Consider the following 27,813-nt stretch of genomic DNA (forward strand, 5'->3'; position numbering starts at 1 on the left):
ATTAAGGAGGATCATCATACTAGAGGTTTTGGATGAAGGGAGAGTTATATGAGCTGACGTTATATGGGCTGTTTTTTATGGGAGAGAAGTCGAAACTCATGTGTCAGACCGGTTTTTCTCATCAGCGAAATATGCTATAGACGCCCAACAATGGCCAGACGTCTCCTGCGAAAGATGCAGAGAATTGCATGCTGGGAAAAGAATAAACAAGCCTGTCACCAAAGTTAGGAAGAATCCTTAGTGCAGCGCTACTGTCAAAAAGCAGCTTCCATTTCATACATTATTAACATTACCTAAACGCATTATTTGTGTATTTATTCATTCATTTGTCTTGTTAACATCCTCCTGGAGTAAGATAAACAGCGCGGCCAGACTGGCTGTGTGACAGTTGTGTGTGAGATTTGAATAAAGAGCCCGGCAGCCTGATTGGAGCGAGACAGGAGCGGATTCTGTGGACACCAGACTTCCTCTCCAGGCTCATTAAGGGACAGTGAGGCGATGATGTCGAATCGGCGCGCACTTTACCGGCCTGCCTTTTTCTTTGAACAGCGTCGGCCTCTTATCTGCAACATGCTCTGTTCCTCCATAACAAGACGCTCCCACTCCCATGCACACACACGCTCTGTCTGTCTCTCTCTTCTCACACACACGCACACACATTCTGCCTACATACACACTCGTCAGACTTATTTAGTTTGTGTAGACAGAAAACTCTTAAGTATGTGGCTTGTCCACAGAATTTTGGCAGCTTTTGTTGTATTTTCTCCTACGCTATCGAAAAAGCCTGGTACTTGTTTTTTTTTTTGTTTTTTTTTGTTCTTTTTTTTCTGCACAGACATCACAAATGGATATTTTAATTGGAACTTTTGGCACTGTCTCCATCTTGTGTTGGAATGGCAGACAAGTGAGTGGCTGGTGAGGCCGGGGCCGGGCTGATTGGTGTGTAGCGAGGCGTGCCTAAATCAACTGGCAGCATGAATAGCTCGCTTGATTCTCACTGGCATTCACTGGAATCCATGGCAGTTTTTTTTTTTTAAACAAGATTCTTTCTTTGGAAAAAAAAAGGTCTGGAATAACCAACAAGGGACAGAGAATACCTCCTCTTTCCTTGAAGCATGACTTCCCTTTTGTCTTGTTGGTGCAATTTACTTGCCTTTATGCCAACTCACATTCTGGCGCTTTTGTAATGTCAGAATAAAATGACTAACCTACGTTGTCGCTGTGTCTCAGCCATAGATTCATTCATTCACTCATGGTGCAACTTCATATGGAGGTTTTGAAATGTTAATGCGCTCATGATAATGGAAATAATCGCGTGACCATCTTGAATTAACGTTGCACTCTTGATGTATTTATATTACTGCTGCTAATTCAAAGCAAGGGGTGAGCTGTTGGGATTAGAAAACTGATGTGATCAGCCCTGCAGTTAATTTAAAATATCTGCTTTTTGATGTGACATTCAGGCTTCAGACCATGTGGCAGAGTTAGGCATGACTCTGACTTGCGGTCCATTGTGTTGCTAGGCTTAAATAGTGACGTCATACCAGGATCTTTGCGCACCACCAAGTTCAAGCACGAGGACTAAAGCAGATGGATTGAAAAGAGCTAATAACATGTGTTCAAGTGTGATGTGACAGAGGTAGAAGCCCGCCTAAATGCTCTCTTATTGTTTTTTCTTTGGTCTCAGAACATGCAGTCTCATATCAAGAGACTCCACTGCTGCACTTTTTTTACTCCTGTGCCGGAGATATTAAAGCAGTTTACTCACAATGCCACGTTTTTTTCACCGCTGAGTAGTTTATTCATTCACCTTTTTTTGGAATTTTTTTTAGGAAATCTCTCTTCCTGAATTCAGGGAATTGAAAAGGAATACATCATCGTCCTCATGTTGGGCTTGACTCCCGCTCCAGTGGAAGCTCGCTCTGGCTCCGCTGCAGCAGCTAATGCAAACCACATGCTTGAGCTGCGCATCTGCATAAGTACACACCTGTTTAAACTGTGGACAGTCTTTTACCTCAAACAGTAAATTCAGGCACACTCACGCCAGAGGCGGAGCAGCTGCGGAGCCGGGTCAGGTTGGAGTCATTGTAATCCTCCTTGACATAATGTAGTCCTTGTGTTTGGCTGGGCCTGTGTGTGTGTGTGTGTGTGTGTGAGGAGGAAGAGAGAGAATGGAGAAGAGATATCGTGTGTGTGCAGGTGGGGTTGTGTGATCTGTATACTCTGTGCTTGCAAATAAGTGTTTTGTGTGTGTGTGTGTGTGTGTGTGTGTGTGTGTGTGTGTGTGTGTGTGTGTGTGTGTGTGTGTGTGTGTGTGTGTGTGTGTGTGTGTGTGTGTGGTAGTGGGCCTTTCTCTTCTGGCTGGTAGTCAGTGCTGTGTAATTACCTGGCTGTCTGCCACTGAGCCCCACTGGAGCTGAGACAGAAGTGGAGCTGTGTCTTACACAACGTAACGCAGCAGCCCATCTGAACCACTGGCCCACAGTTTGTTCAGCTTGGGATCTGGACACAACATGGGATCCTTCGAGATGCAGACGAGGTCCAGGGAGACTTCTAAAGATTTAAATGTGTTGTTTAGGAGAAAAATTGCATCCTCACTTCCTTAAAATGCCTCCTATAAAACAATAAACCAGACTTAGATTCACATAAGATCGTGTCAGCACTTGTAGCTTGGATCATGATCATTTTGATTAATTAAGATAGCGACTAATGATTATATTCATGCTATAAAATTAGGAAAAATGCCGAGCTCAAGTTCCCATAGCCCGAGGTGATGCCTTCAGATTCCCAGTTTGTGCAACCTAAAGTCAAAGGTATATTATTTGAGATAACATAAAACAGATAGCAGTTAATTCTTACATTTGATATGCCAAAACAAACAAAAAACAGTTTGGCTTTTTTTCTTTTCTTTGTTTTTTTTGCAACTAATGGATAATTAGAATTGATGAGTGGATTGACATTGACAAATTGTTATACTTAAGTAAATACGGGGAAACGGGCCAGAAAGTGTTGTGCAATGCTGCACTTCTGCCACGGGGCAGAGAGCTCCTAATTGACAGATGGAAACAGGGCCAGCCAATCAGAAGCCAGGAGGAGCCACAAGACAGACTCATAGCTTTGGCATGAAGAACGTCTCTCAGCTTTTATGTGACTTCTTGTAACTCCACCAGTCACTGGGGTGCTGATATCTGCTCTAATACTGAGGTGTACCCCCCACCTGTGAGGGCCAGGTCCGGGGTGCACGGGCGAGCACGTGCCGCACGAGCTGCACGAGTGCATACTGCGGCGTCAGCCTGCCTCTCCCGCCATTTTAATTGTTATATCTCCTCAGCCTTGATATGAGCAAAAAGGGAGGCCTCGGCAGAACCTGGCACATCAAAGGCTACCTCCCCTAGTCTTACAAGTTGCCTGTCTCTCCCAGGCTTCGGAGAGCCAGAAAAGGGGATTGGAGAGGCGGTGTGGATTCCCGGCTGGAATGAGTTTGATGGGCTAATTGTAGCCCCCAGTGGACACAGGCACTCATCACAGAGGGCCGGCAGAGCGGGGAGCAGAAGCTGAGGATGAGGAGCTGCAGTGGCTGGAAAATACTCCTGGTAGCTTTCCCCTTCATCTCTGGATATCTGCACATGGCTACATGGCTCTCTGGTGCCTTTGATTTTAGTATCCTGTCTTGAGTACGTGGATGTCAGAAATATTCCCGACGTATATCACTCGTATTCTCAGCCGTTCCCTCATTAATTGCTGCACATTTCGGTTTTCCCTGGCTCTGTAAATCTCCCTCGAGTAGTCCTTCGCATCTTTGTGTTTTCTCACAAGCCTGCAGGTTTTGTGTGTGCGTGTGTGTGTGTGTGTGTGTGTGTGTGTGTGTGTGTGTGTGTGTGTGTGTGTGTGTGTGTGTGTGTGTTTTCTGAGATGCAGCTGTAGGCCTAATCCGCTCACTTTGACATTCTCCATCGGAATAAACGCTTTCTGCGGGCGATTGTGCACATTAATGATGCAAGCACATCGGCGAGCTTTGACGAGAGTGCATGTCGGTCACTATATTTAATAAGCCCTCTGACCACGCAGAATCATAGGCTGAAGCGTAACACAGAACATAACAAAGGCAGTGTAATGCACGGACAAACATGCGCAATCCTTGTGCCTTACCACCAACAACATTACCAACTGGCTCGACTGTAGTGGTGATCAAAAAAGCTCTCCGCAGCTTTGAACAGTTCTTTTTTTTTCCCCATCTGCATCAAAAAGAAATCAATAGCCAAAACTTTTGAGCACATGTATCAGCTTTTCCTCCCGTTGCACCCTCCCACCCCCATCCCCACCGCCAGTTTGGCAGTTGTACATTATGCCACAAGAGTAAAACACAGTTAAAAGGAGAAAGGCACAAGGAGATGACACCAGCGAGGAAGCGGCTCGTGTTGGGTAGGGCCCTGGCTGGGAGAAAATCAATGGGAGGGAACGCTTCCATACACGGAAATGGCACAATGGGAGGGAGAGGAGGGAGTAAAGATATATATATATTTTTTTTTACAGAAAAATGATGCATTTGTTTTACCCAGGGAGAGAAAAAGCAAAGACGAGGAGAGAGAGAGAAAAAAAACACTCTTCTGAACATCTTTTGAAAAAAGCAAGTTCTTTGGTGAGGTTGAGTTGTGTGGTTAAGGTTTGTTTTATCCAACTGTGCGGAAGCGTGTGTAGCTGTCTTTCAGGTCTCTTTTTAGTTGAAGCGCAGAAAGACTACTCATGGCATGTTCAAGGGCACTCAGTGGACACGGATGCCCTGCAGGAGGCGGAATTATGAATACAACATGAGTAAACAGACACCTACATATACTATTAAAATAGTAAGCCTAGTCCTTGGCAAGAGACCATCCTAAGTAGTAATTTGAGCTGGTCCATAGCAGTTCAACCTCACTCTTCTGAGGGTCATTGATAAAGACTTGTGAAAAATCAGCTCTAATTTGCCTGATAGTAGAATGATTTGCACATTGGCAGTAATGTATTCCTGTGTGCATTCCTCCAATACAACCCTTTTAGTATTCAGTTCAGTGATAAAGGATTTTTTTACACAGCAGCTGTGAACAAAGAATACAATAGCACACAAACTTGAAACACAATTCCGAGCCTGAGCACTGAATGGCATTCAGACTTCACTGTGACTGAGCGGAGCCATTCAGTGGGAGTACGCGGCGGTTGGAGAGATGGTATCAAGTTGCCTGCAGATGGAGGTCAGTGTGACTGGCACAGTTGGCACCTTGGCACAGCAGCAGTGTGCTGCGGCACTCGGCTCCGCAAAGGATGCGTCGACTGAAGGGGGGACTGGGGAGCGAGGCGTTTTTCTCACTTCTCCTTTTTTTTATTGTCTCTGCTTCCTGTTTTGAAAGCCATTAAGGAGCAAATTTCCTCACAGCGAGAGGGGAGATGAAAAGGCCCCGTCTTTTGAAACATGTCCAAGCGCAAATGTGAAAAAGAGGGGGAATGATAGCTATCTGTAAACATCTCTGTTGAGGGGTCGACGGAAAAGGAATTGTGAGGGAATGATACATTCATTTGCGTTCTCTCTCTCTCTTTTTTTTTTTTTGATTTCCTGATGAAAGAGATGCTGCAGTTTTTGTTCCAAGCCAGCTGTATTGCTCTATTCACAACCACACTAATATATCAGGGCAGGCTCGCATAACTACGCAGTCACCACCCCCTATCCCCCTTCCGAAAATGCTTTGTGACATCTGCATCCACACATGTCTGCATTCACTGTAGCCAGTGAGTATTTATAGACGAGTTGGTTTTGTCATCCATTGATCCCTTCAGGTTCTCTGATCACAAAACTGCACTTTTAAGCAGCTTTTATGTGGCATCATGAAGGTAATCTCTATGTATTTGAACTGAGAGCACCCGAGGTTACCTGCAGAACCTGACCTGGTTATGAAGACGTGATTAAGCCCTTGGCAATTCTTTATTTCTCAGTCCAACGCTGGTAACATGAGTTTGTCATTTAACTGTCACAGCTGTCATTTCTGTTTAGTATCTGTTTAGTTGGCATGCAGTGTATTTACACCAGTTTCCTCTCAGTGGTGCTTGCCTAGTTTCTCAAGAGTAGCAGTAGCTTGGTGCTGCAGACTCTCCTCCTCCTCCTCCTCCCTCTCCTCTTCCTCCTCCCTCCTCTACCCCTCACTGCCCCCGAGCCTGGCCAGTCTGTGCCTCTTAATAAAACTGACAGGCTCTAATTGGGCTTAATTGCACCCTTCGGGCGTCGTCAAAAGGAGTGTTGCTAAACAAACTGCAGGGTCTGCAAGCAGGCCAGCCAGTCTACGGCAGCACATCGGCCGCTGAGCTCATGCCCGCATGTATGTGTACAAATCGGCAGAGCCGCCGTGTAAATGCACATAATATGCGAGTGTCTAATAGCGCATTAGGAATGTGCATGAGTAAGCATCAGATTTAACGGCGTGGGTGTATGTGCGCTGAGGTTTGAGGGATGTAGCAAGCCAGTCATTCCTCGCAGTGAGCCAACTGAACAAGAGCTCACAAGTCTGAGAATCTTATGCATTCAAGCAGGCAGCATCACCTGACTGTGAATCTCTCAGCGCTCTCTGCCGCTAAATCGACACCGACAGTAAAACAGAGTACGTCTGTGTCTTTGAGGAAGTGTCTACAACTCCAGGTGTCAGAAAAGCCTTTTAAATCCCCGCTATTATGAAAAACCCCTACCAAACAAATCCCCACCTTGCTTTTCAGCCGTACAAGCAGAAAGGATGAAGCAGTGCTCCACATCCCAGTAGCACCACCTCCTGGTTAACGGACAGGGGCGACCACGACGCCGGCTTCCCATTCGAACGTGGTCTAATTCGGAGAGGTGGGGCATGCGCTCGCCACATGGGCCTTTGCTGGGTCACTGAGCACAATCGATGGAGAGCTCCAGATGCGATGGAGTCATTGAAATGGCAAAGCCTAACCTGTGTGTGTGCGAGACGGAGAGCATGAGACGGTGGTGACCCCTAAAGCTGCGACCCGCAAGGAAAGAGGAGAGATAATCACATTGAGCGCAGCGCTGTGCTAAAATTCTTCTCGCCATTTGTTCCCACCCTTGCACGCTTTGAGCTATTTACTCATTACAGCCTTTTCGCAGCCTGTTAGTCTTCCCGAAAAGTTTGGGAGTTCCAGTTTGTTTTGAAGACGTACAGTTTGATGCGAAAAATGCCACAAACAGGATGGTTTCCATTGTGTGTTGCGCCAGGAAAGGCGCGGGGAACGAGGCATCCACTGTGTTTTTGTTCAGAGCTTAAAAGTCATGTAATGATGCAGTGGCTGAGCTGGAGGCCCCATAAAGACTGGAAGGGCCTCATTTCAGTGGCCTGCTGCTGCTCCAGTGCCTGACTAGCTGACTCTGTCACCCCTTCTTTTAGGAAAAGAGGCAGAGCACATAATTAAGATATACAGCCCAGGGTGGACTGAATATATAGACTGAAAGTATAGAGGAGCAGACCAGTCGGCCTCAATCATAGCCTGTGGTTTAGTGTTTGGCTACAGACGGTGCCCAGACCTGTGCGAGTGTGTGTATCAGTGTGTGTCTGTCAGTTTGTGTGCGTGTGTGTGTGTGTCAGCAGTCTGAGCAGCATGCTATAAAAGGCTGGTGAGTCGAGCCATAGCCTCTCTGTGTGTCGGGGTCACAGTGAGCCAAACTGTTTGTGCGTGTATGGGAACACGTACACATACTCTGTGTGGGTATTCTCCGTATTTATTTGTGTGTGTGTGTGTGTGTGTGTGTGTGTGTGTGTGTGTGTGTGTGTGTGTGTGAAGGACGCTCCCTGACCCAAAGTTCCTTCCCCATTCCTTCTCTCCGTATTCATCCCTGCAGTAATATATAATCCTGCTGTCTCGGGCAATAGTGTGTATCTGAGAGGACACATCCTCCTGCTCCTTGACTTTACGCCCAGTGTTCACACACACACACATGCACATACACACACACACACACACACACACACACTCTGCTGCTCACGCCTCAGTTGTTGCAGTGCTTTGTCACTCTCTAATGATAACTATCCATCAATAGTAGGGGCGTTGCTCTTGGAAATGAAGATGGATTGAATTAGTGTTGAGCGCTCTGGCCGTTGCATTGCGGTGGCAGCCCGTAATTACACTGTCAGGACCATTGAACCCCCCTCAACGAGACGTTGAACTTAACACATTTGCACCAGTGTTGATTACAAGGTCTTTTAGTCTGGACAGATTCACATCATGTAGTTCCTAATAGCAAGTGAAAGGCCCAGTCATTTGCGGAGGATTAGTGTATCGCGGCGCGCACGCGGGGGCTCCCTTGCATTGAATCAACAGCAGCGATCGACCGACTGCTGCTAATTTACCCTTATTGTTATAAAAATGGAAACAGCGGCAAAAGCTCCACCCGGTCTCGCTGTTCCATTATGAACAAATGCACTTTTGGCTGGTAATTAGCTTTCAGGTATCTGTGGAGAACACTGCTGTATTTGCAGTTATAACAGCAGCGCGTTCAGGAGATTTCTGAATGGGAGCTGACATTACACCATTGGCCTTTGAAGAAACACAAACACGGATCGCGTTCGCAGTTCGGGGCGGCGACGGCAAGTAAAACAAGCACAAACAGCCAAACTCTCTCCCCCGCCCTCCACCGCCACGTTCCCTGCGTCTCCCCCTCTCTGTGGGAAGTGAAAATTGGGCTGAAGTGTTTGTTATTAAATACGTCCGGGGAAAACTCCGGGAAATGGACTTAATTTCATATAGAGGCACATGACTCAGAGGATCTTAGCGAACCAATTAACCTCACCTCAGCTCATTAAAAACTCTCCTTTCATGGCCAGAAGCAGCGACTCATCCGCTAACACGGGACATGAAAGCGCAAATTTGTCCATCCAAAACTCTTAAAAGTAATTGGAAAGGTAGATACGAAGGGCCGGTAATCTAGTGACACAGCCGAGCTCGAGTGATGTGAAAATAGAGGTGATTATTGAGGACAGGGGGACGAGCGGCGAGACGGGGATCCATCACACAGACCATCACGCCTAACTGTGAATGCGCTGGATGGGCAGCGCTGTGCAGGAGTTCTTAAAGTTACCCACTCAAGGTCACCATGTGGCTGAGGGGCAACAGCAGCTGGAAATGCAGGAAACATCTCCTTCACACAGTAAAGGTCAGCTCACTCAGTGCCTCAGGGAATGCCAAGAGACAGTTTCAGGTAGCAGCAATATGGCTGACATAATTACTGATTCCAGATTTCAGTGCGCTTAAATCCAGTGTTTTTCTTCTCAAACGGCCCCGCCGCCATGACGGATGTAAATAGTCGCTGCAGTGATGGTGGTATTTTTCTGCAAGAGAAATTTCTTTGCAAGCACATCGCCTGCCCTGGAATTTGAACAAACTCGCAGATTTTTATCCACAGTGGGAGAGCTAAATATCTCTTTTTCACCACAAAAGTACAAGAGGAGAAGATGTGTGCAGTGGTGTTTTCCTGCTTTGGTTGCTTTTGTAAGCTTAGCTCAACACGTCCCATTGTTGCCTGGGGTTTTCTCTTTCAGTCTCATTGAAAGTCCATTTGTGTCGCCCAACAAGAACATTAATATTAGTTGTAAGTTAAGGATTACGGCGCAGTAATTGCGTGTGCGCTGCGCTCTGAGTATTTTTCTGCACATGAAACATTATTTCCGGGCCTTTGTTGAAACTATCTAATGGGTTAATGGCGTTGAGAGGAACCATTCAGCTCTTTCCACGCCAGCGTGCGTGTCTGCGTGTGCGCCCGCGAGTGCATGCGTGTGTGTGTGTGTGTGTCTTGGCTCACACTGTGCACACTCATCAAGCCACATGCAAACAACCAATCTCTGTCATCTGCATCAAAATAATTACAGAGAGATAAACACACCATTTGACCATTTTCACAGTGATCTAATCTGAAGCCGGGCTGTGAAAGCGCACGGGGGAGATGATCAAATCCCCGCTTAATGGAACTGATCACTACTGTGTGTTCAACGTTCAGCCGACAGCCGTGTTACAGATGCATCTACTCGTCCTTCCCTGCATTCAGCCATGTCTATTTAGAGCAGAAATTAGGGTAAAAATTCCATTTAGTGTTAATTTAGATTTTGACTCTGCGTGACCCATTTTTTCTTGGCTGTGTGTACCATGTGGATCAAATGGGGGGGGGGGGGGGGGGTGCAGGCCTTTTGTCTTGAGGTCAGGATGGCGTTGAACTGGGAGTGTATTGGTTACAGCCCTGTTGCTCCACGCGTTTCCATCTCCCTTTAGCTAGAAGGCAAACGGCATCCGAAATCTGATTAGCCTCCATTATAAAGAGTGATATTTTCATCCCGCCGGTTCTCGGCACTGCGTCAGAGCATTCGGTCGCTTTAATGCCGGGAAAAGCCTGCTCTTTTGACAGAAAGTAGATATTCCCAACATCACTTGTTTGGACATTTCTGTCTTTTGTGACATGGAAGAAAAGACGGCCAAGAAAATAAAAAGCAACTAAATAATGTCAAAAGATCAGAAATCAATGGGCCGGAGGAACGTGATCCGCACGGCTCCGTATGCGACCGACCCTCTCTCCTCCGCCCCCCCCCCGCATTAGGAGTGTCTTTCCACAGCCACTAAAGTTGCTTTTGTTCACCCCCTCGGAGATGTAACTCAAGCATGAGGAAGCCGTCTGACAATGTTTGGATAACGGCAAAAAATAGCCCTTTACTTAAAGGTTACTGGCCCAGGTTTATAGAGTTACATGTTCGTCGGTGATGGGAGGCAGAAGAGGTGAGCCATGAGAGAGCTTCGTTAATGTGGAGGTTTGTATTTCACATTTTGATGTAAGCGTGATGTAGAGGAGCAGGAAATGATCAATGAGACTGTGGATAAAACGGTCAGATGGAAGTTGGGTTTTGGATGGATGTTTTTTTTTTTTTAATCTGATATGTTTAAAACTACTTTAAAATAGGTTGAAAAAAATCTTAAAATGACAGGATGAATTGCACTATAGTAGAAATTTATTTTACTGTATTTCTTTAGAGGATGCAGCCTTAAATTTGCTGATATAAAGAGAATACAAGATTTGTTCGTATAATCTATATACATAGGAAATATATTTTTTAAAATTTGTCTTAAAATTGTTTAATGTCCTGAATATATACGATGTATTTTACAAAAAATTTCATCTTTTTACACAGATGAGAAGAATTTAATTAGAATAACATCGCAACAAAATCAAATGTAATAATAACTCAATGCGTCTGTAAATTCAATGATAAACGCTCATGCGAAGATTGATTTTGAAGACTGATAAATACTGAAAAAAGGCCCAACAATTTCCCTTTAAAGCATTTTATTTCTTTAATCAGATAATAGCTCCCCTTGTTGGGTAAAAATAGATACTGCATTTATCAGCGTCTGGTATTTTTGTTAAAGCTGCAGGTCACTGGCAGGCCACTTTATCGCCTCCTCTTAAAGAAATGCTGGACTCCTTTCTAAAATGATTTTTACGGGTTACACCAGAGTTTACAGTATAGGGTTTCAACTTCTGTGGGAGTTGTGATCTGTTCTAATGAGAAAAAGAAAATGCAGCACCACAATGCTTTGTGTCACCCGCTGAGGCTGAGAGATAGACACAGGATTAAAAAAAAAAAAAAAAAAGAAAAGAAAGAGGGGGGAAAAAAAACAATTTCTGGACATTTCTAGGAGATAAATTTAATTTCTTTGCTATTTGGAGGTCTTCTTTGAAAATGCAATTGTAATGAACACATTCAAAACTGGAGAATAGATTTACCCTCGGCTTCAAATAAGTCGGCGTTATCGGACTCTGTCATTCGCTCCTTCCCATTTTCGAGCTGCTAATTGATGTTTTTGATGTCGGCGAGAAAATTGAAGAAAATGTCATGTGTGAACCGGCGCGGAAGTTAATAAGATTGACTTCGTTGACTGAATTCACAATGAGCGAAGGAGAGGCGTGTAATGGGGACTGCTGCGAATTCGCCCGTCCATCTGCCGAGGGATGAAATCGACACCTAGCACGAATGGGCCCGTAGAGGTCGATATGGAGGGATGGAACATTTGGGATGCCCCCTCCACCTCAAAAAAATCTGTTTTTTTTCCCCTCCCTTCTTAGCAGTCGGGTTTCGGTTTTGTGTCCCACTGATTGGAGTGCATAAGCAGCTGTTTTTCCAGAGGGCTCCTGCCCCAGCCCGGGCCTGGCTTTACCGTGGACTGGTCTCCCAGGGCCGCCTCCCTGCAAACAATGCTCGTTCTTAATGCTGTTTTGAGTCTGAAAAGCCACAGAGCTTTAAAAAGGTTAGATTAAGATGTGGCTAAAAGATGCACCTATATCAGTTAGGGTCATTGCATATGCTTGGCCAATGTGTAACAGAGCCTGAACTTAAATCCCCTTAAATAAAAGGATAGAAGCGCCACCGGGGTCGCTCCATCTTGAGCCATTTATCGAGCGCTGGCTGAAAGCCAAACAGCGCCGCTTTAATTCTCTTTCTCTTAAAGCGAGTTTCATCTAACAATCAAATTATTAGTCAGAATTCGCCAATTGCCAATAAATGCATAATTTGCTTAAAAGTGTTTATTTGTCGATTCATATTAGCGTTAGGTGTAATGAGTTCTGCGTTTTTAATTGGGGTTCGGATTAGTCGAGTTTGGTTCAGCGCTTCTGATTATTTTTCCCGGCCTAAAGGGGACTGAGCTAAACCCCTAATACGGCCAGTACCCCTAAGCGCTCTTCTTTTTGAAGACACCAAACAAAAAAAAAAAAAAGAAAAAAAAAGTGGCCTCTGCTAGCGTTCGGCCCTCCGAGGATCGTGGATAAGGGACATTATTCTCAGAATAGGCAATTAATTCCGCTGGCAACGATCGGTTAGAGCTTCTTCCCCCACCGCCCCTCCAAATGCCCTCCTCTCCACCCTCCACTCGCCATTTGAAATGCTAACACAATGAAATATTTTTCTATTGGTCCGTGTCCCTCGGCTAAGCCACCGCCGCGGGCAAAGAATTTCATCGACTGATGAGACCACAGGCATGCCCGATAAAAAGGTTAACTGTACGTGACACGCACTCCAAGCAGCCCGCGGTACCTTGAACTCTCAAGTTCTGTAACTTTTATTTGACTTTTTATTGTTAGCGAGGCCGGGCTTGTTTGGCCGCGGAGGCCGAAAACGAAGCAGGTTTTTTTTTTTTTTGTCGCCGTATTACTGAAGAATGAGGATAACGTGACAGTTTTTTTTTCTTTTTATAAAGCAATTTCCCTGTTTTTGATTGTGCTTTTCCGGCGATGACATTTTGCAGGCGACTTGCTATTGTCCGCTGATTATTTGACAGCTGTTTTTCATAAAAAGGAAATGAGTTATAATCAAATGCAGTGCCTTTCAGATGATAACGGGATAGTTTTATCCATGTAATGTACTGTTTCACACGCTACGACTGAGGAATTAATTTGCTGAACGATGGGAATATTCTCACGAAGAAAGAGAAATCGATTCAGAAGAATAAATAATACTAGCATTTGTGTTGCACTGAATTATTATTATTCTGGAACTACTAAAACCCTTTTGCTTTCATTTACATTTTCCCTCAACGCGGTATACATTTTGTATCCATTGTGCTGGATTTTACAATAGCTTGGCTGTGCTGTGTGAGAATAAAGAGCAATCCAGGATGGCACATTTCTTCCACCTTCAGGGATAGGCAAGGTAGACTGCCAGAGAGTGGGAGGAGGATTCCAGGCTGTTTTTAAATTGTTAGTAAAAGATATATGGGCACAGAATAGGTATGGCTGCTGCAGTACCCCCAACCCCATCTTTCATGCACACAAACACACACTTGCGCGTGCACGCACACACACACACACACACACACGGAGTGCTGTGCGAGGACTGAGGCAGGTGGCTCCCCATGGCTGCAGCTTCATGACAACATGCCATTAGAAATAGCAGGCCTGTTGATCAATCCTGCCGACATGACAGCTTCGCCGCGAGGCCTGGCTCTTTGAGTGCCGACGCCGCGGCAGCTCCCTCTCCCGTTTCTCCCCACTAATTGGTGAAGGTTTCTCTTATATATGCTCGTGGCACAGGGCTTTTTTTTTCTCCTCCACCTCCTCCTCCTCCTTTTCTTCTTTTTCTCCCTCTCCCTCTTTTTTGCTTTTTTAGCTTCTGCTTCTCTTTTCCCCCATCCATCCCCCCACCCCTGCCACCCATTTTTATCTCTTTTTCTCTCTCCCTCTCTCTCTCCCCTGTCTCTCTCCCTTTCTCTCTCTACTGTATATATATATAAGTCTTATATATGACATATATATATCTATATTTTGTTTTTTATTGTAACATTGTCACATTGGAAGCGATAACTTTGGGTGAAATATTGCAAGTGGGTTGAGTAAAGGGATGCGTGCGCCGCCGGCACTGTTCGTTCTGTATTTTTTGCGGGACTATTGGAGCTGGGATTTGACATTGACTCTAGGCAATGTGCATCAGCACCAGATACACAATGGGGATCGTGCAGGAAAAAAAAAAGAAAAAAAAAAAAGTAATCTTTGTCAGGTGAAATGAAGGAGAAACGAGGCCTTTGATACGATTGCGTTTTTAATTGCACGGTTTATTTTGACAATTTAGGCAAGGCTGCTAAAAATACTATAGCCATAATTAAGTGACACTGTGTCATTTACGTCGAAACTCGTTTATTTATTTATTTCCCCTGCTTTTCACAGCTGTGTTGCAGAATCCGTATTTGTGTTTATTTGATTTATCACGTAATCCCTTTCTTTCTCATCAAACAGAATTAAGTTGCAAACCGTCAAAGCAATTGTCAGGAAATGGCTGTGTGTTGCTTGCTGACTTGTCACGGCACACGGGCCTGCGCTCTAATTCCGCCAGCGTTTCGCCGGCGCATCACTCTTAAACGCCACCCACTCTGAATCTCTCCCAACTAAATAAATGAGGGGGGAGATAAGCACACATTAAATGTTTAACTGTCTCGCATTTGTCATCTGTTTTACCCCTCTTAATTAAACAGACGCAGCTTAGCCCCAGCACTCCAAGTGCACACACACACACACACACACACACACACACACACACACACACACACACACACACACACACACAGTCGCACGCACACACACGCAGACACCCTGCCTGTGAGCACTGGAGCCTGAGCGCAAACACTGTCCTGCCGATGATTAATTTAGCCGTTAATATTTATTTTGCTCAGTCCTGCTAAGTTAGCAGCTCGGCGGAGCGCGAGCCTCAGATTGTGCATCTCAGTCTCGCAGGCTGCCTTGTTGCAAAATGAGGAGGGAGTGTTTTTGTTTATTTTATGCTTTTCTTGTTTTCTATTTCTTTCACATTTGTCCCGTAATGGTTTCAGCTGGCAGAGAGGAGAAGTGTTCTGTGGGCCGGTTGTGATTTGTGTCTGCTTCAGTATATTATAGTGATGCGGTGCATGTTGAAAACATTAACTACTACCTCCACCCAGTGGCACAAAGTGAAAAAAAAAAGGCAGGTGTGATTGGCAGCACACAGTATTTAATGTAGTGGGAAGACTTGCCTTAAGCGAAGAGGGGGATGTATTCACCACACAATAGTACTGCTATCTCCCACTCTGCATTGTCTCTCTCATCGCCGACCTTATTACATGCCGTATTTGGCATGAAGAATCCCCTTCTTATCGACACTGAATTTTAATGCCAATGCGCTTAGATGGCAGCCTTATTCTAGTAGTTGTTTTGACATCATATTGCATTTCCTGTGTGTGTGTGTTGGTTTATTATTTCTCTGAGAATCAGAAAGGAGATCTGTCTGCACCACTGTACACTACTGTGCTCTCAACTTGCTGACTGCTGTGTAAAATGCGGCGCGATTGAACGTTGTGTGGCACCGGTGCTTTGCCGGTTCTCGGGGCATCAGCAGACGTGCAAAGGGAAAGGGAGAGCTGGAGCCCGGGCCCGGGGTGAGTGGGAGAAGAGAGGAGAGGAGAATTGGGGGTTCCTCTGAAGCCCCCTCTCCAGATCCGAGGAGCAGAGCGGGGATCAAAGTGGCTTGTTTTATGTGGCTGGTGCGGGACTTTGAAGTCCTCGAGTCACCTACAGCACTCACTTCATCAAGTTCACTAGTGTCTTAATAGCAGATCAATAAGTTTCAAAGTCAGAGAGTTAATTTGATACTAGCGCTGATGTGATCACGCTGGGCCACAGAGCTGCCTGCTCTGCTCCCTCTCGTCTCTCTCTTCCCTTCTCTGCTCCTCACCTAGATTGGACCTGTTTTAGGCTCTCAACTTGAATTAAGCCGCGGTGGGATTCTGTGTTCGGTGCCTGTTTTCATAGACAGCCTCGCCTGAGCACTTAATCAGCGCCCGTGCTCATGTCACAACAATTAAAAGATCATTTGTTTAATTAGAATTTCATTTGCGGCATTCCTTCGCAGCCATTTGAATTTTAAGATCTATATTTTACGTCCACGTTTTGAATGTTTGGATTATAAAAGCTGTTATTTATTCATGTAGATTGATAATCTCTGAGCTGCAATGCAGATATTTTATTTTTTGGATGTTTTGAGCTGCAAATTATTTCATTTTTATAGCTCGAAATTATTTAAAAAAGACTCAAATTAATGTAATAAAATTTTGAGTTTATTTTTGATTAAACCCTTTGATTAAATCATTTATCATTCTTCACTGCTGAACTGGATCAAGTCGCATTGTGAGATCTTGTAAATGGAAGCACTAAATTTCAATTAAAATTAAATTATGTGCACAATGATACACATTTATGCATCATTTTAACAAAATTAACTAAATATTACAAAGTGATACCTAAAGTTTGAAATGTGAATGGAGCGCCGGCAAAAAATTACGGCCATGCCGACGGCTTTTGGAGAATCGGGACGGAGCGCTTTCTTATGCGCGCTATTCATTTCAGAAAAAGGCAGCACCATCTGTATTTGGTTCCGTGACACCAGTGAGGCTGGATCGGCACCTGGACAACAAAAGCCCAATTTAGTATGTTCATCTAAGGGTTGCTAATGGTATTAGGGAGCCGGCAGGGTGGTCGGCAGGGGCCCGGCGCTCCAAGGTGAGCCCGCAGCTTGACCCCCGCACTCACACCAATTCACTGGGCTGCTGGCATTAGTGCCCCACATCTGCCATTTTTTGTGCGACCCCCTCAATGCTTTCCCCTTTATTTTATAGTTCTTCAGAAGGGCGCGAGCAGAAAATACATTTTAATTTGACCGGATAAGATTTTGCATTTGGCCGTTCTTCAGAGCGAAAGCGTCGAACGGGGGAAGCAAACAGATAATTGTGCAAAAAGCGTGGATGCTGCTTTCAAAGCTCGGCGCCGCGTTGCTCAGAATTTGCGATATGTGAGAAAAGAGAAAAGGCTCTGCTGTTTAAAATCATGCAAAAGACACAATGATGCTTTTGGGTAGAGAGGAGTAAAGAAGATGGCGTGTCATCTGCTTAATTTTTCCAGACAGGTGCAGGTAGGAATGCTTTTGTTTCAGGCAAATGTTTCAGATGTGAGAGAGCTTTGTGTTTATTTAATCATTCCAGGGAAAAAATCAGCAGAAAAATTGGAGGGACATGATTATTTATTGTGACATATTTGATGGAGGTTTGGAGAATTGTGCAGAGAGCCGTATTTGACAGAGCCGCGGTTCCTAATGTGAAGCTGTCTCTGTGGCGAGCGGGTGGCGGCGCAGGGAGAAAGCTCCTGGATGCAGCGGGCGGTGCTGATGGAGGCTGCCTGTGTGGTCCTCAGCGGTCGGGGCTCCGCCGGGCTCTGCCGAGAGCGCTGGAGGTCCAGGGTTTCAATGAATGTTTCATGTTAAATTTAGCGCCGGCGTCGTTCACGGTGCAGCGCTCGCACACCTTATTTCTCTTCCACCGAAGGTGAAAAAAACAAATCCGGATCTTCTTGTAAAAAAGGAAAATCAAGGAGAATAAATCCTTTTTTTTCCATCAAAAACAGAAAAAAAAGAGGGTCTTTGAATTTAAGTTTTGTCTGTCGTCATCAAAATTATTTGTAATTTCTGATTTCAATCCTTTAAAAATGTTTAAAATTATGAGTCAAAATATTTCTGTATCCCTCTCCTTTTTTTTCTTGAGGTTCCTGCTGTTCATGCACCATGAAATCTTGCTTCATTAAAAGTGTATTAATCTTGCCTCGTCTCATGGGAGGTACCTTAAGATGATGCTGTGTCTTTTTCTTTAAATTGTTGGAGGAAAAAAAAAATCTTCCAGATTTGGTCCCTGTCAGTCAGAAATAATTGTGTGCTTAATCTTGTCCCTGATGGATGACTTGGAGTTCAGCAATGGGCCAGCTCCAATGACAAATACAATATTAATATTCATTAACTGCTTTGACAATGCTAATTTTGATGCAGTAGTAAAGGGCCTTCCAAAGTTAGCGGCCAAAGCATCAGAGCTGAGCAAGGTGGCAAGATAATTTGTGCTGCTTTACTGAGCTGAAGGCTTTTAAAGTCTTAAGCAGGGGAAAAAAAGGCTAGGTACCACAAACAAAATAAAAGAGAAAGGGAAAAAGTTCAGACGCATTGGAAACCAGGACTGTGGAAGTAATACGATCAAGAGACGGCTACAAATATTTGACACCTCCAATGCTGCATCTTTGAGCAAATATTTTTTTTTATTTAGACAAAAAAACCTACAACAAAAAAGGAGCATAACATGGTAAGTCAGCACATTCTCGATTTTTTTGTTTAATCTTTTTGATCTTTTCAATTATCGCTATTTGAAGATCAATAGTCATTTTTTTTCTGCTGTGGTTAAAAGGCTCACAGCGGTGGTATAGTGGATGGTCGGATCACGGCTTTAAGAGTGGGCTTCCTCTCTTCAAGCCACCAGTTGGCCGGGTTGAATTTTCTATTGCCAGCTCTCCCGAAAGCCACACAGGGCTTGTATCCATTTATTGGTATTTTTGGTATTGTTTTAACTGCTGTTGTTGGCTTGTTGTCTGGCAGGTTTGACTTTGGAGTTCGGGGTTCCTTTTCCCCGCTCAGTTGTCTTAAGAGAGTTCAGGCAGGAGAGTTGGAGGTGCAAAAGCTGCACTACAATGGCAAGCTCTTTTGGTGATAAATGTTTGTTTTTTTGTCTTTTGTGTGGCTGTTTTTTTTTTGTTTTTTTTTCCCGGGGCTTCTCACATCAAAAATTGGGGCTACCGACGGGCAGGACTGTGGGGCAACGTGGCTGCAGCGCCACACACCCTTTGCCCTGGATCGGAATGCTTTCTGCAGCCGTTTTTCTGACACTTTTCCTGCCCGGCGTTTGTGTTTTTGATTTTGCATTTAATTTAGTGTGACTAGCGGTGAATGGAGCGTGGCTAGTTTTGGGGATTAATGACATGACGAGAGACACCCCGCTGCTTGAGTTTAGCCAAGTTAGGGCAACTCCTATAGACGGCACTCCACTACCTTTATGTCTGCCAAGCCGCTGAATGAAAGCCTCTCTCTTTCTCTCCCTCTTTTTGTTGTTCTTTCAACTTATCAAAGAAAGAGAGATGGACACAAAAGAGCTTATTAGGGGGGATATGAAGATGGGCGAGGGGGAAAGAGGGAGTCCCGGTCAGACGCGGAGAGGAGCAGCGCAGCCTGAGCGTGCGTTTGAATGCGTGAGGGGGCTGAGAGTGAACAGCCGGCTCTCGCGGTCCTCTCCGCTCTGGGACCTGAAGGGGCTGCCGTCCTAAGTCGCTCCAGCATACCTTGGCTCTCGCCCGGTCCTCCGGCCGCTCTCTTATCGGCTTAACCCATCGGGCGTCAGCGAGGGGCTGCCGTAGATGAGGTGCTGCCCCCCAGTGGATTAGTGGCTGACATGGTGGTGGGAGTCTGCTTGGAGTCTGTGCACTACCACGAGTGCCAGCATGCTTGTTTTAACCAGGAACCGAGCAGCATCCCAAATACAGCTCTTTTAAATGGTAAGACTTTTCAACATTTTAATTACTGCTGTGCTTTATTTTCCGGCTCTTGTTTGGCTTTAAATATCATGTTTTGATTGAATTTATTCATGGATATTTTTCTGGGCTCCGTTTGGCAATTTATAACACTTATGTTGCTAAGTGACAGATTGACAATTTGGATAATGAAAGGCAGTGTTTGATTGCTTTGTCTTGACAGCCTGACAGGGGTGTATTATTCTAAGACATCAAACTAAATATGATTATTGTTTATTGCATGTTAAAGCACAATTCTATTAAATCTCATTGATGAATGCCAGTATTTATATTGAATTTAAAATATTACACGTGGTATTAACATTTAGATTTAGGTCATTTTGATCGTATGTCTGATCTGCTCTTGCTGCTGGCATTTATAAATCAGGGTTAATATTTTTTAGAGTTCATGTTTAAAAGCTTGAACTATGTGTAATTTTTAACCAAACATGATTTTTGTAAATAACATAATTACACCGTAATTATTATAGTTTATGCTAAAAGAAGAGAAGCAGGACTTTGAAGTTGGACTTGTTTCTTAATATTACTTTCTCTTTATTGTTTTATCGTGCACATTTATCTGAGAAAATAAAGGTCATGGGCCGTTCCGTTAGCTTGTTTTGTACGAGTTTTTGTTCTTCCTTCTTTTTCTTTTTTTTTTGTATTGCACACTTTTGGGTCTCGTGCGAACATCTCAGACAGTGGAGTGGGATAGAGTATTTTTTTCTCCCCCCTCTGCTCTCTTGTGTTGTGGCGTTGATGCCATTGTGGCTTGGTGATTGGGAGCTGTCCATCACTTGCTGGTGAACTGGCAGTTTACTTAAGAAAGTGCACGTGGGACAAAAGGAGATGGCAGGAGTGTGGCAGGACGGCTGAATGGAGGGAGGGCAGGCAATTAGCCACCGCCTTGTCGGGGCTCTTTTACTTGTCAAGCTGGAGCCCCCGCGCTATTGTCCAAGCTGTGTAAAGGACATTCCCAGGGCTTTGTTTTGGCTTTAAGGGCCTCAGGACTGCCTGCTGCAGGCCAGGGGACGAGCAGGGTCCTAACAGTGACGGAGAGGCTGAACGCCTGCAGGAGAAAAAGGAGAAAAAAGGAACAGCGTGTTAAGAGAAAAGTCTCTTAGTTGTTTCTGTTGCCAACTTTTAAAATACCTTAATACAGCTGAAAAACATGAATCTTTTATTGAGCTCACTTCTAAAGACGCCTTTGTTTCATTTCCTTTTCTTTTTCGATTCCTTTGCTTTGCTTGATTTTTCCTCACTATTTTCCTCTTCAGTAACCCTCATCAGGTTGTATTAAAAACACATTAAGTGTAACTGTGCTTCGATGGGAATAATTTCCCTCTAAATATTTAATTTGTCATGGTCATTAGTCAGGTGCGGGTTGTTGGAGTTCGTAAAAGGTAATTAAAGGCTGACACGTCTCGTTAATTATAGAATGCAAAGATGAAAATGAGCCTCACGTTAAGAAAAAGTTTATTCTGTCGTCAGAAATTGGATTTTTGATGATTTTAAGCCACTTTGGAAATTAAAATTTCTTTATCTGAGGTGACTTCACATCCTTTAAAATTATATTTCCTTATTATTTGGCTGTTCCTTTTATCAAACATCTAGATAATAGTTCCCCAATATTAAATATTTAATGTGGGAAATAAATCTTCTCTCTCAGGCATCTCAGGAAAAAACATCTTAGAGTCTTTTTTTGTTTTTATTGACACTTTTTTTTTTTTTTTTTTCCAAACAGCGTGGCAGATTTTAGCAACATTTCCCAAAATACCAAAAGAGCCGTTTGATGGAATTCCCATGTAATGCAGCTTGTCTGTGTGTGCACTGATGGTCAACAGATCTCTTGGATTTCTTGGCGCTCTTTGAAAGAAGTCTTGGCCATGTGAAGCTTATCATTTGACTCCAGCATTCAGAAGAATAATGGATTTGAAGGTGAAATAGTCGCGGAGAAAAGAGAATGGGGAGAAGAGGGTGGCGAGGAGGGGGCTTGAGGCCTTGTTCACATGAACCTTGAATGGAGACGGAGTTGACGGGGGAGTTAGGAGAAGAATTGTTCTCCACTCGGAGGTATTGTTTAGAAAAAGGGTGAGAGGGAGGAAAAAAAAATAGAAGGAGTGCGACGAAAGGTGCCACGTCCGTGTCAGAGTGAAGACTTTCTCTCCCTCTCCTCGGCTCACCCCCCTTCCTGGAAAGTGGGTATGAAGAGGGGACTGTCAGCATCACACAGATAAAGTGACTGTTGGCCACACTTTGCTGAGCCTGCCCTCCCTTTGTGGATGTTGTTGTGTCTTGTTCCTCTTTTTTTTCTCCCTTCTTTCTCTCTCCCTCTCCTGCTCTCTCCTCTTTGTCTCCATCTCTCGCCTTGCTCGCTTTACCTTGTAGCCAAAGCTTTTCAAGCTGCCAGTTCGTCTCTGGGCATCCTGGAGGCACAGCAGAGCCCACACACATACACACACATACTCTAAGAAACACATACACAGACCCAACGTACAGCCGGGATTTGGGTAATAACTGATTTTTGTGTGTGTGTGTGTGTGTTTGTGAGTATATATTTTTTCTGGAGTATTGCTTGTGGGAAGACTGCTGCAGTGCAGAAAAGCTGCTCACAGTAATTTTTCCTTCTCTGTCTGGCTCACACTTTTTGTACTTCTTGTCACCGGCATCAAAACTTTCACTGAGAAAGAAGAGGAGACCGCTGGCCGCTAAGAGCAAGGGCTTCTGTGGTTAGAGTGAGGGATTTTGGGGGATTTTTGTAAGGATGGATGTGGGTGGGTGGGGAGGATTGTGGTGACTGTGCATGTGTGTGTGCGCATGGAGGAACTAGGCCTCAGACCCTGAGCCTGCTCCAGACGCCTCAAGAGATACACACACACACACACACACACACACACCGCTCTCTAATGTCAAAACCTGGGGGAACAATGGTCAGCCGGCCGCGGCACCAAGTGCAAAGAGAGGGGGGACGCTGAACACACATGCACGCACACCACACATGCCCAGCAACACACTCGCACACAGTGAAGGAAGGAGCCAAGGCAGAAACAGACAAAGAAGGAGGAGAAGTGGAGGAGAGAAGCGGCCAAGAGAAGCAAGAGGGCTTCTCCCCGGCGTAGAGAGGGAAGGAGGATCTGGGGGGGCCAGGTGGAAGGAGGAGGAGGAGGAGGAGGAGGAGGAGGAGACGGGGGCGGGGGTGGGACAGAGGGGGTCATGTACCCGCGGGATGGAGCTTCAGCCGGGCCGGAGGAGACGGGAGCCAAGGCAGGAGTCGTGGGCCCCGGGCTCTCTCTCCTCCAGCAGGTGGGCTGCTGGCACCTCAATCTGAGCAGCTGGGTGAGTAACGCAGCTCTGCTCCCCTGCTTCTTCCCTGTCTCTGCTCCCTCTGAAGGCTTTCAGCGCTCGTTCTGACAGGTTGTTGCTGTTGAGGCGGTGGTGCAGCTTGGTGGTAGCTTGGGGATGGGGAAAGGAGGGAGTTGGGGTTTGGGTGGAGGGAGTCGCGGTCATCTGTGTTTAAGATATTCCGCCACATAGAAAACTTGTGTGTTTACGCGTGCGTTCACAAATCCACATGCTGATTATATTCCGCTAATTGTTCAAAGCGTGGGATCTACAAGAGCGATGCTTCGCCTCGCTGTCGCACACTTTGAAATGATTTGCTTTTTAATATTCCTAAATCGAGGCCTTAATAATAAATATGGCAAACACTGCAGCTAGATTGAACTCGATTTCTCCGGAGAGGAATATTATTTACTCGACAAAACATTATTTGATCAAGCTCATGTCTTAACCATGAAATGTAAAATAAGATTTCAATAACCTCACACATTAACATACTCCTTTGTCAGTGTTGCCATCCAATTCAAATTCTTAATTGCCTGTCTTTCAACTGAAATTCTGAGGGGCTGATTGCATTTCAAAAGGCAGAATTCAGTCTGGCTCTTAACACTGTGATACAATATCACCTCTTAGAGAAGCCCCTTTAACTCAGGTACGAGAGCTCAAGAGGCTGTTTACATTGAAAAGAAAAAGCTTTAGCACACGTGTGTCTAAGAGGCGATTTGTCTTCACAGAATACAACGGTTCTACCAAATACCACTTCATATTTAAGCTATTTGTGCGCAGTTTTATTTATCCGTGACATATCAGAACATGTCCTTTCTGCGATTCTATTTGATGTGCCGACTATCAAAGATGGGAAGCAAAAATAAATGGTGACGAGCGACTTGAGTGCTAGCGAAGAGAGCAGGAGGAAGGGGAGCAAAGGCTCTGGCCCACATAATATTTTTGTTCAGCGCTGTGATCAAGCAGTCGGCATGTCACTGCAGCAAAGTGAATAGATTAACTTTTAAATATACTGTGGTCTCGGGAGCCCCTTGCCCTCAGAGACGCATCTTCTCTGCAAGAGAAAACTGATCAACACCTCCATATCTGCTTTTTAAATCCTTTTGCCCCCCCCCCCCTTTACAATTCCCAGGTTCTCGATATTGTGCAGAGGTTTTTTTCTCCCCCCTCCCCTCTAATGATTAACCAAGAAATGTTATTTCTGAAATGTAGCTGGGTTTTTTTAATCAGCGTGGTATGCTGGAGGATCATGGCTCCGATAAGCCTTTAATTTGTCAGAGAATTTCATATTCCATTGGCGTTAATCTCTAAGTATTCCTTTAGATTGTCTGCTTGAATCTGAGGATTGATTTGACTGAGTGCTACCAGGGCTTGTGTGTGTGTGTGCGTGTGTGTGTGGACATCGCTTGGTATGATGTGGGGTTTGCTGGGAGATGAAGATCTTCAGCCTGGAGGGGGCACTCTGTCCCTCCCATAGGAAAAACAACAATCGTGTGTGTGTAAACACATTGCAACAGGCCGACGCTGAGTGATACCAGATGATTGGTTAGATCGGTGGCAGCACAGTTTGTACTTTCTGCTTTTGCTCAAATCAAAAAGTGCGCACGCACAGAAATGACTCCTCTCTGACACTTTCTTCAGCTCCCCAGTGTTGCTGTTGTGTGTTTTCTGCGTGGTGTCACTCCATGTGCCTTGGACGTGGGCCACTTACACGCTCTGGGAGAGGCTCAGGGCGCTCTGGCAGCTTTTTCTGCTTGCTTTGGAATTTGGAGGCCTGAGAGGACCCCAATCCATCACGGCACTGTCATCCCCACATCTCTCTCCTCTCCTCTCCTCTCCTCCTGGCCTTCCTTCCCCTGCCCCGGCCTCACTACAGCTCATTAGCGCCCCGCGAGCTGCTGTGACAACTCATCATATCATGACATAAAGCAGAGAGAGACAGAGGCTCCAGCCCCCCACCCGGCCACCCCCTGGGCCCACGAGGTCGCCACCTTCACATTTAGGGCTCAAATTGGCCCTGCGAGGTGCCACCAGGCGGAAATGCAAGGCCAACAGCTTTTTCCTGTCCGGCCTCCACCTCTCTGTCTCCCTCCCTTAGTCTCACTCCGTCCTGCTGTCACTTTCTCACCCCCCTCTGCCTTCTCCCATACACCCCCCCCCCCCCCCCCTTCCCCAGAGGTCTGACTTGAAGCAGCTCATTCATTTGTCCACTTCCAAAAGGCTCTTTTCACACGGTGGCGGAACAGCATCTCTCACCAGCTAGCATAGGAAATATTTTACACTTGAGATGGTCTTCTGGTCGGAGCAGCAGTGCAGCTTGTGAAAGGAGTTTAGCATTTGCAGAGCTGCTTTGTTGGAAGTTTTGAAACCAAAAAACAGTCGCGTTTGTTAGCCATCAATGGCCAGAAGATGGACAGGAATTGTAGAGGAGCACTGTTGTGAACAGAGGATGGCACAAACAATACAAATGCGTTTAAGCCTCTTTTCCTTTAAGCACGTGAGCCTCGCAGCTGGAAATAGAAGAATAAAATAGAATAGAATGGAATAGAATAAATAGAGACGAAGCAATTTCAACAGCATGACCAGAGGGGGCAACTGCTGTTTCTGTTTGTGTCTGCTGCACTTAAGTGTGCTGCCTGCACTTCACAGCACTGGCCTTCCTCAGCAGCGGGCGCTGTATGTGTCCTGGATGTGGAAGGAGTCAATGTGCTGCTCATTGATGTTTGTATAAGAGTGTGCTCTTAAATCTTTCTGCAGGGTCTTCTGAATGCGAAATCTCTTTTTCGAGGCTTGAGAATCATCGCGGTCATCACGGCTGCAGAGCAGCGTCTCCGCTCGTCTCCTGCTATATTTGTTTGTTGTAATGACGGAGGCAGCGGGAAGGATGCAAGTCAGCGGGGGTGTCGGGGCAGGAAATGTTCTTTTTTTTTTCCCCTGGCTTTTGTGGAGCAGGGAGAGTAAAGCCTCCCACGTCGCCTGCTTTTGTTTCTCGGCGCTCTATGGGCTCTGTGCGAAGCTGAAGCACCCAGCAGCCCGCCAGACGAGTCCCGGGCTCGCATTGTCCCGCAGTGACCGCAGGGCAGGTGCTGGGCCTCCTTTCCGTGGGGACCACCGGGCCCTGTCTTGACGTCAGCGGGAGACGGAAGTGGGTGTGCGGTGATCACATGGCACGCAGAGCGAGGAGGTGAGCTGATGCGGACCACAGGAAGTCGATATCAGCTGACTGATCGCGCGTGCATCGGCTGATCAGCTCTGAGGCCGTGAGCTGTCAGAGAAGTCAAAGGAAAGACATCTGGAGGAATGTGCAAGGATGGAAAGCTGCAGAAGCCACCAACAGAACTTTAGCTTATGTTAGCGTGTTGTTTTCCTCACATCCGCTCTGTAGTGGACTGTGGAGGCAGCAGTCATTCCAGCCCCGTTTCACCGTTTCCCTCACTCCAGACTTTTCAGGAAAAAAAAAAGAGCACACTCAGACCACAAGTGACTGTGATGTAAATCGGCTGGCTTCTAGCTCTTTCCGTCTCTCCCTCAGTCCCATACACACCCTCTCTAACACCCTCTGTCTAAATGTGGACTCAGTGGATGGGCATTTTGAACTGTCTACTCAATGGCCGGGGCCCCTGGACAAAAGAACTCATTTAAATGGCCACTAAAGCTTTTCAGCACCAAGAGATGAAGAATTGACAACATTCTTTCACATCATTACCCAAGGGAGGAGCGGGGAGTCGCGAAGGAGGAGGTTAGGAGGTGAGAGATGGGGGGGGGGCGAGAGAGAGGAAGACAGGGGCCATCTTCTAGCGTCATCAGCTGCATTTGGCAGCTGCCATAATCCTCCTTCTGAGTGCTTTTCTACCAGACTTCTTTTTCTTTTTCATCCCTCTGTTCTAGATGTGCAGATCAGATCAGGAGCCCCAACGCAACAAGGAGCGCCTTGGTTTATGTTTCTTTCTAACGAATCCCATTCCACCTACCGCCCCCCCCCCGCCCCCCTCCCCCACCCCCGCCACACAAACACACCCCCCCTCCAACCCCTCTCTCCTTCTCTCCTCCATAGCCTTTTCAGCTCGGGGCTGTGAATGAGTCCCAGGAGTCTCTCTGCCTCCCTGGAGTTCTGCTGGGGTTCATTAATCTTTCATTGGGACCATGGCAATAGGGAATGCCCCCCCCCCCCTCCGGTCCCCCGCCCACTTTCCACTCCCCCACCACTGCCACTGCAGAATAGAGGTCTAGATGGCCAGGCTTGCACGGACCATACAGATGGACAGCTTTAACTGCCCAGTGAAAATTTAGCACGGGGCTCTGAATGGACTGCAGGCTCTCGCGCCGGCCCGACATGAACTTCAGCCTCAAACAGATGATTACTTTGCAGCATTAAGTTCTGCTCACATTTGCCTCGCCCCGGTGTCCACAGCTTTGCATTTGTATTGTCAATGAGCATCGGGCAACTGAGCATCTTATGTATGTATGCCCCCCTGCCAACATCTAGTCCCATTAATGTGTTTCAAAGTCTGTTGGAAATGTGCCAC

At 45.8% G+C, this 27,813-nt stretch overlaps 1 protein-coding gene across 37 annotated transcripts in view; it reads left to right on the forward strand.

The window, feature by feature from the left end:
• The window catches only part of tcf7l2 (transcription factor 7 like 2), an 89,849-nt gene that overhangs the window by 43,124 nt on the left and 18,912 nt on the right, over positions 1 to 27,813 (forward strand). For 2 of the 37 annotated variants that reach the window (XM_070991387.1, XM_070991382.1), the window contains exon 1: positions 19,814 to 19,927. The exons of 31 other annotated variants lie outside the window; for them this stretch is intronic. In XM_070991387.1, coding sequence (XP_070847488.1) covers positions 19,925 to 19,927 — 3 coding nt within the window. In that variant the 5' untranslated portion in view covers positions 19,814 to 19,924. Of the gene's footprint in view, positions 1 to 19,567; positions 19,928 to 23,139; positions 23,279 to 27,813 lie in introns of those variants that run through there. 4 more of the 37 variants (XM_070991385.1, XM_070991386.1, XM_070991389.1 and 1 more) reach the window with 3 other exon arrangements.

Source organism: Chaetodon trifascialis, chromosome 21 (assembly GCF_039877785.1).
Source record: "Chaetodon trifascialis isolate fChaTrf1 chromosome 21, fChaTrf1.hap1, whole genome shotgun sequence".
In the NCBI taxonomy this organism is placed as follows: Eukaryota; Metazoa; Chordata; class Actinopteri; order Chaetodontiformes; family Chaetodontidae; genus Chaetodon; species Chaetodon trifascialis.